This window comes from Culex quinquefasciatus, chromosome 3 (assembly GCF_015732765.1).
Source record: "Culex quinquefasciatus strain JHB chromosome 3, VPISU_Cqui_1.0_pri_paternal, whole genome shotgun sequence".
Taxonomy (NCBI): Eukaryota; Metazoa; Arthropoda; class Insecta; order Diptera; family Culicidae; genus Culex; species Culex quinquefasciatus.
The window spans coordinates 168,458,260-168,474,824 of NC_051863.1; the positions used below are offsets into that span (position 1 = coordinate 168,458,260).

At 39.9% G+C, this 16,565-nt stretch overlaps 2 protein-coding genes across 7 annotated transcripts in view; both read left to right on the forward strand.

Annotated features, from left to right (window-relative positions):
- Positions 1-16,565, forward strand: part of LOC6040591 (bifunctional heparan sulfate N-deacetylase/N-sulfotransferase) — a 366,151-nt gene that overhangs the window by 112,224 nt on the left and 237,362 nt on the right. The gene's annotated exons all lie outside the window — the stretch shown is intronic.
- Positions 11,587-15,480, forward strand: LOC6040585 (multiple epidermal growth factor-like domains protein 11). 2 transcript variants are annotated; one of them, XM_038266167.1, is made up of 3 exons: positions 11,587-11,796; positions 11,856-15,115; positions 15,168-15,479. In XM_038266167.1, the coding sequence occupies exons 1-3, from the start codon at positions 11,717-11,719 to the stop codon at positions 15,197-15,199; spliced, it is 3,372 nt and encodes a 1,123-aa protein (XP_038122095.1). In that variant the 5' UTR covers positions 11,587-11,716; the 3' UTR covers positions 15,200-15,479. The 2 variants fall into 2 exon arrangements, with proteins under 2 accessions (XP_038122095.1, XP_038122094.1); XM_038266166.1 differs by having other exon boundaries at positions 11,856-15,480.

A 16,565-nucleotide genomic window follows, 5' to 3' on the forward strand; every position in this document is an offset into this window, starting at 1 on the left:
ATTCGAAGTGTCACATTTTTTGAGTTAAATTTATATTTTACATTTTTTTAAACTGGTGATCTTTTTTCAACATGACATAAAAGTATGTAAAAGTAACTTAAATGTTAAAGCAAAATCAATAAACTGGATAAGAGGTCATTCATAAACTACGCAGATACTTAGAGAGGAGAGACAATTGTTCACATGGGGCCTCCCCCAAAATTTCCAAAAAAAAAATGTCCACGCAGTTGTAAAATAAATTTTGTATTATTTCAAGAAATTTATGTAATATTAAACCCAGAAATATCTAACCCATCAACATGAGAATTATACTTGGCCGAAATGTCAAGCTCATAAACACAGTAAAAAAATATTTTTTTGTTAAATTTCATGTTAAATTACTAATCAAATTCAACTTTTTTACTGTGTAAATCCTTTGCGCTCTTCAACGGTCTGTTAGCCGAGCGGATTAAGGTACCAAATCAAAGTTCAATATAATAATTATCATGAGATTATATTACACAGAAAAAATGGATGTAAAATAAATTTTGTATAATTTCTAGAAATTTATGTAATATTACACCCAGAAGTGTCTAACTCATCAACATGAGAATTATACTTGGCCGAAATGGCAAGCTCATAAGCACAGTAAAAAATTGATTTTTTTTAAATTACTTATCAAATTCAACTTTTTTACTGTGTAAATCCTTTGCGCTCTTTAACGGTCTGTTAGCCGAGCGGATTAAGGTACACTTTTTTTGTGTGTGTAGAAAAACTGTGAACTTGGGAAGGTTGAAAATTTGGTTGGTTGAATATTATCTCTACACAGCAAAAAATCCGATGGTAAAATCGCATGCAAAAGCATGCACATCACCTTCGTCAAAATAAACACTAAATATTAAACACTGCATGTACAATTTTTGCAAACACAAAAAAAAAGTTGCAACCGACGGGATTCAAACTCAACACCAACAGTAAGGACTGGCGCCTTAGCCCACTCGGCCATCAGACCGATGAAGAATGGAAAGGATAAACACATATATGGTCTTGACATTTCGGTTATAACAACTGAGGTTGCTGAGCTGTGCTTCCAGTAGGGTAGAGCTAAACACGGATGGGACTCTACAATTACACTCAGAATCGGCATGACGCTCGAGATTTCCTAAGCCAAGAAAACACTGTGTTGCCTAAGGGAAACTACAGTTTTTTTTCGGTTTCAGTCGACAGGTTTATTCAGGGATCCCTTCCTCTCCTCTAGCACTCGTTTCCCGTCCCACGTCCTTACATACTATCTCCTACCTCACTCGTCCTTCTTCTTTCTTCCTTTACACTTCCGGTGCACCGTTGACTCGTTCGGGGCCCCGTATCGCCGCTCTGCCGTCGTCGCTGCTCCTTTCTGCTGACGTAGACGCTCCTCCTGCAGTTCGCCAATGGGGGTGGCCTCTTTGTCAGTCGGATGGACCCTCCGACGCTTCGGCTGCAGCCTTCGAGGACCCTTGCCTGCCGTCCGCGCCCTTCCTGTGCTTGGTAACGGGCAACAGGCTTCGACGGTGTCCAGGACTCCGTCGGTACAGTCCGGGTTTCGGGTAGCGGAGTTGACGGTCACGGCCAGGCGCACGAACAGTGTCAAACGGGGACGCTGACGGTTCGTAGGGTGGTTCACCGGTCCGGAAATAGCACGGCCAGGGTGAAAACCACAAGTGTTCACAAAGTGAACCGTGAAACACAAAGGGGTCCTACGCGGGACAAAATGGCGGTTAGATTGCTAATGCTGGGGATCTGGGCTCGTATTGGGATGCATCTGTGATGGCACATTCCTACCTGGATGTCCAAAACACACGAGTAGCTCCTGCTCTCGTCTCTCCTCGGAACGTAGCGAGTTCCGGGCGCTGTCCTGATGGTATCAGGTTCCACTGGTCCGTCCAACGGACACTCTACCAACGCTGGTATTGCGGGTTGGTACTCACTTGGTTGCGGACAACCGTTCGCAACTTGATCACCGGACTTTCTGATCCAGCAATCGCGATGGTGGTTCCCAGAAGCCCCTTTAACCTTCACGTGCCAACTCATATCACCCGTCATTGCATCCTTCGAACATTCACCACCCCCAATGGCCGCCCATGCGATGTTCTTTAGCGGCGACATCTGGTGGTGACTAGCGGCATCAACGCACGGTGTGGGACGTGCAGCTACGGGTTGCTGCCTTGTTGAGAGACTTCCTCGTTCCCCGTCGACAAACACAACGTCTTCTTGGCAATATTTACACAAAAAACTATACAACACGCGACGATTCACACCGATATTTAACACTACAAACACACTGGTTACACGGTCAAGTTGGTTTCCCATACTGATGGGCTACATATTTCAGAGTGTAAAATCACATAAAATTGAGTAAAATAATGCAATATTTATTTTACAACCAGGCCTTTTACACGCAGCTGGATTACTACTTTTTTAGCTGTGTACTTTGAATAATTTTATCAACATAATTTGTAAGAAAAAGGAACTGATGAAAAATTTACGGGTTCTTGATGGAAACTTACACACTTTTGCATGTGATTTTTTTTTCTGTGCAGAATCACTGCTTGCACTCTAAAATAAACCGTTGCAAGAACTTTTTCACGAATTTCCTTATTATATCCACAGTTAAAAAACGTTTTGTTGTGGAATGTTGAAAATTTGGTTGTTGAATCAAAGCAAAAACTGATATAAATTTCTCAAGTTCCTGATGTAAAATTAAACATTATTTGACACAATATTTTTCATAAAGATTGGTGAAATAAAATATTTTCTACGTTAAAACCTGGTGATTTTTGTCATCAGTTTATGTTAAATTTTACTTTTATCATATTATTTCAGATAAAATTACACCGAAAGTAGGAATATTCAACCATCACATTTTCAAACATCCAAAGTTAAAGTTTTGCACTGTGTCTTGTAAAACAATCAACATTGTTTTTTTACACAATTATCGGTCTAACAAACAATTAAAAAATAACGCCGAAAAAATTGTATAACATGCTAAAAGATGTTTAGCCCAGTTTCAAATGTTTATTCAATTTTGGTCTGTGATTTTCAGTTTTCAATACCTAAACTCCCAGATATTTTTTTCGAAAAGATCGGAAAATTTCACAAATGTTTCATGTATTAACATTGAAAATCGGACCATTAGTTGCTGAGATATCGTCATTACAAAATGGTGGGTTGTTTTGGTGAGATTTAGAAAACTTAAATTTTCGTGTTTCTTTTTCTTAAAGCGGCTCTATCTCAGCAACCCGAGGTCCAATCTTTAATGTCTCTTAGACAATTTTATAGCAAATTTTTTGAACTTGCATTAAACTTCGATTTTTTCCAAAAATCCAATTGGCTCCAATAATAAGTCAATTTTTTTGTTATTAGGGTAGTCATAGGAATGATAAAGTAGTTCCATCACCTGAAATTTTCTTAAAATCAGCAATTGTTAAGTTTTATCCGATTATAACTCTTCTCTTGCTTTTTTTTTTTATTTGGGTTCCCTAAAAATGTAAAATATTCAAGTCTAATCATTTTTCTTATTATACTACAGACTTTTTCCACCACAGACTATAAACTCCATACTCATTTCATCTCATTATTTTATAGTTTCCGGCTCTAACGCCTAGTTGAGCGCTCTTATCTACCCCCAAAACACCCACACATTACAGCCCCACTTACGGACAACAATTCCCCCTTCTCCATATTACTAATATCGTTGCTAAACGTCGGATCTGCCATCGCTCGATCAATAACAACAGCAGCAACGCCAACAGCACTCTCATTTAGCTAAATAGGCAAAGTCATCGCTTTTGGTCCGTCCGGGGGTCCTCTGACAGAACACGCGCCGGAAATTACTTCCTCTTGGGAGGTTCTTCCCCTCCCCCTGCCAGTTGCGCCTAGATTTGGTGCCATTTTTATTATCTCGTGAGTTCCCCGGGAACGGAACGGTGGCGTGGCTCGACTTCTGATTACCATCACAATTAACGTGAAGCAGTGGAACGACCTCCCCGGGAAGGACGATCATTAATCGGAATCGTTTCGGGGAGGAGGACGAGGGGGAGCAGGGTGTAGGACGAAATGGCGCCAAAATTATGTCGAGTTGGGCAATTGGCAGCGTTTAGTATAATTGCAAATGTTGAGGGGTAGTAAAGTTGGATTAAGTAGGTCAGAGTTCTTTAAAGTGCTGGGAACTAATTTTGGCTTTTTTTTTCTCTTTTTTCAGGTAAGGATTGTTGAACGGTGTAGACTATCTTACAACCTGACCATGATGGTAACTATTCAAAGAATTTAGCATCAAATTCCTTCAAATTATAACTCTTCCAATTAATTAGAGGATAACCAGGCAATTCCGTGGTCTTCATCTCAAGTTCCTCTCGTAATGCAAACACAAAATACCACCTTCTAACGTGCATCGTGGGTTGTTTATTTTATAACTTACTCCCTCGCAGAAACCGCCTGTTGCAACAGAAGCATCCTCATCATTGCTCCAGAGATCCTCTGTTGCTATCGTTTCTTCGGCACGAACTGAAACTCCATAAAATTTCATAACAATAATTCACTTTTATGGAACCGAACCGGAACGTCCTTCCTCCTCATCCGCGCCGTCAAGCCTGCACCCGGTTGACGAAACCGTGTGGCAACATCCCTGCGAAAAGTCTCGACCCCGGACTCGGGGTCGAGCATCTTCTCGGAGCCGTGGTCCGCCGTGAACTACGATAATCACATATCGGTTAGTGTGGGGGCGGTTGGCACGTGAACTTTAGTGCAGACACGTGTGGCGAAAGAAGCTAGTCTAGCATCAACCCCGACGATGATGGTGATGATACCGCTGCAGGTAGCTGACTTTTCTCCAGCATCGATGTTGATAAAGGACTTCATCCGGTGACGGGATGGTGTGGTGCAGGCGAAGATTGCAGACATCCCGATAAGAGCGCAATCTCTGGGAGTCCTTCGAGGGTGTGGAAATTCTTTTTTTTTCGTGGAGTTGATTTGTGACCTACTCGGCGTGAGATGCTTTATGATACCGTGATGCACATTGGATTGATCTTATGATCCCTTCTAGTAATCTAACTTATATTATCCTTAGTTGTCGTTGTTAGAAGATTGCACCTTGCTTTACCCAAGACGATAAATTCAATCTAATCCCACAAAGGTGATTCCTTTTGTTAGCAAATCATACCCCGAGCAGATGGAAGTAACTTGGGAATAACATTTTTTGCTATTTGAAAATACTAGGCCAATAACATTTCATGTTATTTATAACAAGATTTGTTATTCGTCGATATGATTTTTTTTGTTATTGAATTGTTATTGTAATAACAGACTAATTTTTTTTAAGTTTTTCTTCGAACAAATCTTTGTTTTTATTTTTTGTTATTTTTAACACTTGATACGATCATCACAATAACAGTTGGAGGGGGGGGGGGGAGGTGGGATTGCGTTACAAATTATTGTAAAATTTTTGATAGAAACATGCTTGGTCACTTTCCATAAGCTATTTATTACCTGATATTGATTAAAAATACATTCACGGAAAAAATAAAAAACAAATTAAATTACTTGCTAGAATTTTAACGTTTCAGTAAAAAAACCATTGCACCCATACAGTTGATATGCAATCATTGGTTTTCAAAAAATAAAAAATAAAATGACAGATGATTTGACAAAAAAAGGATTGTTGAAATAAAAGCTTTTTGTGGTTTTGTACACTGAAAATTTCACAAAATTGCAAAGATTTTTGAATTAATCCAAGCATGCCAAAAATGATTCTAAATGCAGGGAAATGCATTTAAAATTGATTTTATTTGATTGTACCTAAAATTCCGTTACAAATTATAACTTTTTAGAAATGACCAATTCTCTGAGATTTTTGTCATTCGATTGTTTTGGTATTTTTCAATCCGGCTGAAACTTTTTTGGTGCCTTCGGTATGCCCAAAGAAGCCATTTTGCATCATTAGTTTGTCCATATAATTTTCCATACAAATTGATAAGTTACATAAAAATTGCTTTTACTTGAAAACGGTGCACTTTATCAAAATTTCACTAAAGTACTGTTTTAATTTCAAATTCAATTTTACATCGAAAAATGAAATTGAAAAAAAATTGCGACCAACATTTCGATTTTTTGAAAAAATCTGTATTGATTCAAAAAATCATAACTCGGTCAATGATTTTTTGCCCATTCTGGAAATTTCTGAAATGTTGGTATTTGCATTTGATGTCCTCTAAAACCATCTCCCATCTGCTGCAACCTTCCATCGGATGAGGAAGTAAAATGTCGGTCCCGGCCTTGGTTGTTAGGCCGTTAAGTCATTCCAGGTGTAGGAGTCATCTCCATGCCATGAGTACAAACAACACACCAAACCAAGCCTACTCCGGTGGAATCGCTGGCGGCGGTTGGACTCACAATCCAAAGGTCGTCAGTTCAAACACTGGGGTGGAAGGTTCCTTGGAGTAAAAGAGGTTTGGGTGCTCTCCCCATTCAAGCCTTCGGACTCCTAGGTTCGAGCCGAAACTTGCAATAGAGACCACAAAAGACCCGGGGGTCGTTAATGTGGATGGTTTGATTTTTTGTCCTCTAAAACATATCAAAAAATAAAAATAGTGTTTTTTTTTGCAAATCAAGTTTTTGGTTCAAAAAGTGAAATTAAAAATTACCAATTTTTTTTTACCTTGTATCATTTTTTTAGTGTAGTCCATATCCATATCTACAACATTGACGAAGCCACCAAATCGATCAAAAAATTCCTTCAAAAGATACAGATTTTTTAATTTTCATACATCATTTTTGTATGGACAGCTTCCAAATTCGTATGGAAAATTATATGGACAAATAATGATGCAAAATAGCTTCTTTGGGCATACCGAAGGCACCAAAAAAGTTTCAGTCGGATTAAAAAATACAAAAATAAAACTTAAAGAAAAAAGGACGATCCCGTAGAGAACTATTCAATTTTTTTTAGGTCTCCTCAAGAACCCTTTAAAATTAAAGATTATTCAAAAATCAAGAAATTGAAGAGAATGAGAAATTGATGAAATTTAAGAATATTTTAAGTTCAAGAAATTTGAGAAATTCGAATAATTTAGTTAAATTTGATAATAGCAATAATGAAATTAATAGAACAACTATTTAAAATTAAAGAAACTCTCGAAATGGGTAATTCTCTACCAACTCACACGAAATCGGGAAAAGTTGCCCCGACCCCTCTTCGATTTGCGTGAAACTTTGTCCTAAGGGGTAACTTTTGTCCCTGATCACGAATTCGAGGTCCGTTTTTGATATCTCGTGACGGAGGGCGGTACGACCCTTCCATTTTGAACATGCGAAAAAGAGGTGTTTTTCAATAATTTGCAGCCTGAAACGGTGATGAGATAGAAATTTGGTGTCAAAGGGACTTTTATGTAAAATTAGACGCCCGATTTGATGGCGTACTCAGAATTCGAAAAAACGTATTTTCATCGAAAAAACACTAAAAAGTTTTAAAAATTCTCCCATTTTCCGTTACTCGACTGTAAAAATTTTGGAACATGTCATTTTATGGGAAATTTAATGTACTTTTCGAATCTACATTGTCCCAGAAGGGTCATTTTTCATTTAGAACAAATTTTTTATTTTAAAATTTCGTGTTTTTCTAACTTTGCAGGGTTATTTTTAGAGTGTAACAATGTTCTACAAAGTTGTAGAGCAGACAATTACAAAAATTTTGATATATAGACATAAGGGGTTAGCTTATAAACATCACAAGTTATCGCGATTTTACGAAAAAAAGTTTTGAAAAAGTTACTTTTTGCGTTTCTCTTTGTTTCGTTGTCCGTGTCTGTCGCGGGTGACCATGAACGGCCATGATCGATGACGACCAACTTTTTAAAACTTTTTTCGTAAAATCGTGATAACTTGTGATGTTTATAAGCAAACCCCTTATGTATATATATCAAAATTTTGTAATTGTCTGCTCTACAACTTTGTAGAACATTGTTACACTCTAAAAAATAACCCTGCAAAGTTAGAAAAACACGAAATTTTAAAATGAAAAATTTTGTTCTAAATGAAAAATGACCCTTCTGGGACAATGTAGATTCGAAAAGTACATTAAATTTCCCATAAAATGACATGTTCCAAAATTTTACAGTCGAGTAACGGAAAATGGGAGAATTTTTAAACTTTTTAGTGTTTTTTCGATGAAAATACGTTTTTCGAATTTGAGTACGCCATCAAATCGGGCGTCTAATTTTACATAAAAGTCCCTTTGACACCAAATTTCTATCTCATCACCGTTTCAGGCTGCAAATTATTGAAAACACCTCTTTTTCGCATGTTCAAAAATGGAAGGGTCGTACCGCCCTCCGTCACGAGATATCAAAAAACGGACCTCGGATTCGTGATCAGGGACAAAAGTTACCCCTTAGGACAAAGTTTCACGCAAATCGAAGAGGGGTCGGGGCAACTGCTGTGTGAGTTGGCGGAGAATTACCCAAATTTAAATTATTTAAAAAAATAGGCTTAATTTATCTAAAAAACTTAAATTTTTTTGTAAGCAGTGACATAGAAAAAAAAACTTATAAAGTGAAGAAATTAAAAGAATCAAGAAATTTAAATAATTTAATATTAAAATAAAAAAAAATATTTAAAAAATTAAACAATTACCCTAGTCTCAACACTTGAATGCAAAACGTGTTTCAAAATGCATTTTTCACTAGTTCAGATGCTTTGCAATAATAAGTTTTCAAAAAATAAAAGATTTGAGGGAAACAAACATTTTAGCAAAATATTTTTTTGCGAAAATTTTCTAAAATTCAAAAGATTTTTAAATCAACCCAAACATGCTAAAAATAAATCTAATGCATTCTGAATTGATGTCAGTTGATTGCATTTAAATTTCTATTAAAACTTGGATTTTTTTTGAAAATTTTTGTTTTGCCCCCTAATTTTTCGGGCCAACATTGTTCCAGCCTTCTATAATAAATAACAAAAGTAGAATATTAATGAAATCCATGAATTTCAGGAAGCTACGAAGTAGAAATAAAAAAAAAATTATGAAATTCAAATAATTCAATTATGTTTAAGAAGTTTAAAGAAATCAATAAATTCAAAAAAAAATTGTAAAAACCATAGAAATTCTAGAAATTCTAGAAAATTAAGGATTTTAAAAAAATCAACAAAATTCATAATAAATGCAAAATTTAACAAATAAAATAAAAACTAACTTAATCCACCTATGTGGTTGGTGCCTTCCTCACTCTTTTCCGACAATGGGTGATATGTGATATGATGTGTTTGGACACAAAGTTCGTTTAATTTCGTTAAGTTCTGGAATACTAAAAACACACATATCACTCAAAAGCTCATGAGTGGTCATAAGTGGTCATAGCTTGAGACAGGGTTCCCAGATTATCAATGTTTGGGACTCCCTCCTTACCAACGATGTGTCGGATGATGGATTCGGACATTGTTTTTACACATTTAAGTGAGATCCGGTTACAAAAAAAGTACATAAATATCACTTAAGTGATCAGAACTCGAGACAGGGTTGCCAGATCGTCAATGTTTTAAACTCGTTGGAAAGGTCTTTCAATTACCTAACCAACGATGGGTCGGATGATGGATCCGGACATTGTTTAAATACATTTACGTGAGATTCAGCTACAAAAAAGTACATAATTATCACTTAAGTGGTTATAACTCGAGACATGGTTGCCAGATTATCAATGTTTTGGACTCATTGGAAAGGTCTTTCAATTACCTAACTAACGATGTTTAACATGATGATGTTTGGTTCAGTTTACTGCCATTTATTCAACTTCCAAAAATATGCGAAAACACATTTTTATTCATAACTTTTGAACTACTTATCGTAACTTCAAACAATTCAACAGCACCGTATGGAACCCTAAACCAAGTCGAATGCGACTGGTTTGGTCAAAATCGGTTCAGCCAGTGCTGAGAAACTGAGTGACATTATTGGTCACATACACACACACACATACACACAGACATTTGTACAGTTATTATTATGTGGAATTGTTTTAGATTTTGTTTGAATTTGTCATTTCCAATTAAAACGGTGCGCTGGTCTTCGAAAATTTGTTCGTTTTTTAAAGCAATTGTGTGTTTTTTTTTGCTAAAATCGATATAAAACGGTTTATGTCTCAAATTCATTTGAAAGCATTTCAAATTTACTTTCCAAAATTGCCAAATTAAAAATGGAAATTTATCTGCATTTTTGTAACTGCAAACCAGTCAAAAAACAACTATTATGGAAAAGTGTTTCAGTTCATTGCCACTAAAAGCTGTTAAAGTTCAACCACCCAATCATGGTTTCTTTATTAACTTCATTAACAAAGTACTTTGGTTAAGGTGGTTATCTTGTGAGCAAATCCGCAAAATCTATGTTCACGACATCTCTCAAATTAATACCGATTTCTCTGTGCTCGTATACTAAATTTACTGAGGTTGTCGATTTTGATAACTTTTGTATAGAAATCCAGAAAATTGTAAACGATTTTGTCTAAAATCGATCGATTTTCAAAACAGCAAATGTTTTTCAAAAATGGATTTTACGATTTTTACAGATCTATCAGTAACAGTTAAGTTTAAAATATTATTTAAAAAAATATTTTTCGATATTTATAATTAGAATATTTTTCTTCCAAAATTTCTGGAAGGGGGGAAGGCACAATGTATTGGCTGCCCCCCTCGCCTAGTTTTGAGGAGGGAAAAATACCGTGTTGGAGGTTGGAGGCTTTCATTCTTATGCAAAAATTGATTTTTCAAGAAGAATCCATAGCACTTTCTGTTATTTTAAAAGTATTTGTTATTGAAATGGCTTGAATTTAGTTATTACCGTCTGTTCGGGACCCTCCCAGTCGGCACACTGCCATCCCGCAGGACCCCCTTCATAACCTTTCAACTGCAAGAGGAATCAATTTCACTTGGCGTCTTGTGTATGATTCCGTGAAGCACTCCACGAGAACCAATCCCAGCGAGCATGATCGCACTATCCTCAAGTGTTGTTAGTCGGCTTCGACAACCGCTTCGAGAAGAAAAGTGCTCTGTTTCGAATGTGTAGTATAGTGCACGAGAGAAAATGATTTTTGCCTGCCAGCCACCAGCTATAAGTGTCGCCAAACAATAGACGCCATATATACCTGAATGCTCGGCTATGACTTCCGGAATTCTTGCCACAAAAAGCTCTAGCATATCAGGGAGAAAGAATGTGCAGCGAAATGCATCTCGTGTCGTGTCGTCGTCGTTTAGAATTATGTGATTCGTACCGATTGTCCACGTGGAGGAGCAGTGGGTAGCCGGGGCTCGGTGGGGCATGAAATTGATCCCCAGATTCGTCACGTTCAGAGCTGATTTCTGCTCAGCGTGTTTGTGGGTGGGTGGATAAAAGGATATGATTTCATTGAATCGACTTTTTTTTGCGACACTCATTCGCTCATAAAAGTTGTGATTGCGATTTTGAAGTGCACCCGAGGGATTTGATATGAAAGTTGCGGGCTCGGATCTATGTGCGAACATAATGGGATATCTTGAACCGCAAAGACCGTTGACGCATACGATCTCAATGCGGGAGTCAAGCGGGCTTATCGTGAGCATGACGTAACCATGTTCTTCGAGCAGCACTAAAATAGTTGGCTGGATGTGACCCGAAGAATTAGCACAGCAAACGATATCATTTGGCTTTGCGATTCAGAACAAAACAGTCCACTTAGAGATGCATATCCTGACTCAAGTTGTTTTAGTTTGCTTAGTACTTCCACTAGTGACCGGTCGCAAGTGTTGGATGAACGTGAAGTATAACACATTCCGATTTTAACTCGCTCAAACGCTTGATACATCTCACCCTCAAACAGGACTCCCTACGTCAACTCTCGGGATCAGTACGTTTCAAGGCAGAGTACCTGCTCGTACAAGTGCTGGACCGGCTGGTACAACACGCAGGTCAATTCTGGCTATTACACCAAAAGCTGTGAGCTGGCCTACTTAACGGAATCCAGGTTGGTTTGCTGTGAAGGATACTTCGACTATGGTGGAGACTGCTACCCAGTGTGTAAGAGCGGATGCCCGAATGGACGCTGTACCGGACCGGATCAGTGTACTTGCAACGAGGGATACGTCAAAGTGCGGAATGAGTGTGAACCAAAGTGTTCAAGCTGCGAGAACGGACGCTGTGTTGCACCGAATGAGTGTGTCTGCGACGAGGGATTCCGGAAAGATTCCAACGCGGCTTGTGTTCCAAGCTGTAAAGATGCTTGCATCGGGGGACTATGTGACCGGAGTGGAAACTGTGCCTGCTCAAAGGAACAGTTCTTCAATCCGAAACTGTTGGAATTTGGCGTCCGCAATGGAACAGTTTGCACAGGAAGTTGCGACAAGCCTTGTCAGAATGGATACTGCGTGGGAAGAAATCGTTGTAAATGTCTCAACGGATATCAACCGTCTAAAGTGGATTCCTTCGCATGTTCTCCCGTGTGTGATCCGAGCTATGTCGATTGCACCGGAGGAGTCTGTGTGGCACCAAATATCTGCATTTGTAAAACTGGCTACACATTGATTTCGGGCAAGTGTGTTCCCGTTTGCGATCCGGAATGCATCAATGGAAACTGCGTGAGTCCCGGACAGTGTTCCTGCTTTGAAGGGTTCGTCAAGACTCAAGAATCCGGCAACGAGTGCGTCCCAGTTTGTGATCCACCCTGCCAGAATGGCAGATGTGTTGAGTCAAATGTTTGCGAATGTTACGAAGGATATCATGTATCACCAGGAGGTAACAACATTTGTCAACCAGAATGTTCCGACTGCCAGAATGGAATCTGCGTTGCTCCGGAGGTATGCGTTTGCCAGGAAGGATACGAGAAAAACTCTAGCGGATCCTGTGTACCAAGCTGCAGCGATGTCTGCATCGGTGGGCACTGCAATGCTGAGCATGAATGCGTTTGTCCGGAGAATCACTATTTAAACCCCTACCTGTTGGAATTTGGAATCCGAAATGGTACTGTTTGCACTGGAAAGTGTGATCATCCTTGCGTCAATGGAATATGTGCGGGAATCAACAAGTGCGTGTGTTTTAACGGTTATCAAATATTAAAACAAGATCCTTTCACATGTACTCCCATTTGTGATCCTGACGACGTCGACTGCGCAAATGGAGTATGCAAGCAAGGCTTCCGTCTGGACCAGAACAAGTGCGTTCCCCTTTGTGATCCGGAGTGCGTCAACGGCATATGTGAGAGTCCAGGGCAGTGTTCTTGCCTGCGCGGTTATCACAAGATTCGTGAATCTGACGTAGAATGCGCCCCGACTTGTGAACCACCCTGTAGCAACGGAAAATGCGTGAGTCCGAATACCTGTGAGTGCTTCCATGGATTTGCGGATTCACCGGAAGTTGCGAACCAGTGTGATGCAGTATGTGATCCAAGCTACGCCAATTGTGCCAACGGGACCTGCCTGGCTCCAAATTACTGTAAATGCAACGATGGCTACATGTTCCAAAATGGCCGCTGCGTTCCGAACTATGATCCAGCTTGCATTTACGGAGAATGTTCGAATCCCAACGAGTGCTCTTGCTTGGATGGTTTCGCGAAGAATTCAGAAGATGTTTGCATCCCATCGTGCACTCCTCGTTGTGAAAACGGTGACTGCGTAGCCCCAAATACCTGCAAGTGCCACCGAGGATTCGAAATGGTATCGGAAAGGTGTAGTCCTACCTGCGATCCCACGTACATCGAATCACAGAACGGACGATGTATTGCACCTAACGTTCTGCTTTGCGATGAAGGATTCGCACTGGAGTACGATTCCGGATCGATACGCTGCGCGCCGAGTTGTAATCCGTCGTGCACCAACGCTCGCTGTCTTTCGGATGGATCGTGCCAGTGCTTCGAGGGATTTATCCAATCGTCTGCGGCGAGTAACGTGTGTGAACCTGCTTGCGTTTCTCCCTGTGTCAATTCCAGCTGTGCTCGACCCAATCAGTGCGAATGCTGGGAAGGATATCAAAGGGTGGACGACAACGTCTGCTGCCCAGTTTGTGATCCTGCTGTGATGGATTGCACGTTTGGAAGTTGCATCGATGTTAATGTTTGTCTGTGCTCCACTGGTTATGCTCCAGCTTCTAGCGGGAACAATACCAGACACTGTAGTCCGACGTGCTCGCAACCGTGCAACAATGGAGTTTGCACTGCACCAAATGTGTGTGAATGTCTTGCTGGGTACAATCGAACTGAATTCGATGAAGGATGTACTCCAGTGTGCGAAGAATCTTGCGATAATGCAATCTGTTCGGCTCCAGATGTATGCAGTTGCCTGGAGGGATTCGTACCGTTGAACTCCACCGTTTGTACGGCGTTTTGCGATCCCACTTATGTGGACTGTTCCTTTGGAGATTGCGTTCGTCCGAATGAGTGTCGCTGCAACGACGGGTACGAGCTGGTGGACAATGGAACGATAGCAGGTTGTGATCCGGTTTGTGAAGATCTGCCGGAAAATGCGGATTGTTTGGAGCCAGGCAAGTTCATTTGCTGGGAGGGTTATTTGGAGGCGAACAACAGCTGTGATCCAATCTGTGAGCAACCCTGCGGCAATGGAACCTGCATAAAGCCAAATGATTGCCAGTGTTGGGATGCTTATCAGTGGGATGAACTCGGTGCGTCGTGCGTATCTTTCTGCGAGATTCAGTGTGATGCTGCGAGTGGAACTTGCGAGGATAATGTCTGTTTATGTTATGAAGGATACGAAAACTTGGAAAATGTCTATAGATGTGATGCAGTTTGTACAAATTGCAGCAACGGGGTTTGCGAATCTCCTGGAAACTGTACGTGCCTAGATGGATTTGGGATGTCCAACGAAACATTGCTATGTGAACCGATCTGTGATAACTGCACGAACGGAGTTTGTATTGCTCCCGATGAATGCAAGTGCAACGAAGGTTATGACATGAGGGATGCAGATGACGACCAACGCTGTACCCCTGTGGGAGCTGTGCAGAGTAGCTACTTCCGTCATCAGCGAACCTTTTTGTGCATCTTTGTAGTTTGTGCAACAAGTATTGCAGCTCTGGTTTTCGTTTCGTTCAAACTGAAACAACGCAGACCTGACGCTGGATTAGAAAAAGATGGTGAGAGCATAGTTTTTATATGGTGGCGTCAAATAACATAGAATCTTTGCAGGTGCATGCGTCGGCGAATCCTATGAACTGTAGCACAAGCTTTTCCGAATAAAATACCCATGTTATAACTCGCTCTTCTCCAATACCAGACATCAGACCTGACCTGATAGTTCTACCGAGTAAGGAAAACTTATGCTAATTAAAATTATTTATGAAACTATGAAAAATAAGCTCCTCCACCGTACTCTCAGTTGACTCATGGCTCTTTCATAAGACAGCAGTCAATCCCCGTGCTGCAAGTGTGTCCTCTTCTTGGCGAGTGACGGCAGGGCAGAATCTTCTCGGTGCAGCACGTATTGAACTAATAGGGTACTTAAAAATTATGTTTTTAAGCTTCTTGTACCTAGTGTCGAGGAAGGGCGCGCTGAAGGTCCAAACGGAAGGCCGTTAAGATAAACTTTTTCGACCCGTTTTTTGTGAGGGCACGATGCTACGCAGCTCGATAAAGTTGCTCTCGATAGTTGAAGATGGTAAGCTTCTTATAGTTTGGAAAATTTTGTGGAAAAGCCAATCACCATTATGAATAGTTGAAATTCGTTTTTCGAAGAACTTGTCATTAAAAGTGCTTATCCAACGTAACTCGTTTTCGCTTCCCTGCGGGGCAGGACAAACTCGATTTTAGTTTAATTGGATCGATATTAACCTTAATTAGCGATCGGAATTTTCCCGGACATCCTCGACACGTAGCAATCATCCGTGAAAATTTGTGGGCGTTGAGTGATGGGGTGACGATGATGGCGACAAATGAAAACTTCATAATTAATTAGTGCTCCGGAAATTAGATCATTTTACACGTGGGCTGTGCACAACCACAGTGGTGATGGTGTAAATATTTGTTTTCAATTCATTACGTTCCGGGGTTGACCACACCTCATTGGCTTGGTTAGAGGCCAGTTTGGAATGGAATTCGATATTTAATCATCATCATAATTATTTTTATCACTTTTTAATGAATTTGATGAATGGTATCTTCTGCTAATAGAAGTGACAAGCTTTAAATGAGCATTAATTGAACTATTTTTTCTGAAACAGTAACACAGCTCTCCGCATATCGAATCCAGTTGCGCCAACTAACAGCACAACCGTCAACCAATTTCACATCAAATTAAATAAATTGAAACGAGTTCCATTCCACCACTTGTCGCCGTCCTTTGGCAAAGTTAAAACTGTTTGCAACATGCGACGAAACGTAAATTTATACCAACCGAGTGGCAGTTTCCCACACTTGTACTGGCAGCAGTTTCGCCACGACTAGAAACTAGAAGTTTGTTAGCGTACAAAAAAAAAGAATAAGTCAGAACCTGTCACCTTGTTTGGGGTTTCTGTTTATTTTTCACTATTCACACACACACTCTTACAGCGTGACGACGGTGGTACTTTTCAGCAAAGTCACCAGGCA

What these genes read in the sequence shown, in the direction of transcription:
- LOC6040585 (XM_038266166.1), top strand. Translation starts at nt 11,717, where the DNA reads ATGCATATCCTGACTCAAGTTGTTTTAGTTTGCTTAGTACTTCCACTA. An exon ending in AAGTGTTGGATGAACGTGAA is followed by an intron (nt 11,797 to 11,855) that starts GTATAACACATT and finishes ACCCTCAAACAG; the next exon opens with GACTCCCTACGTCAACTCTC.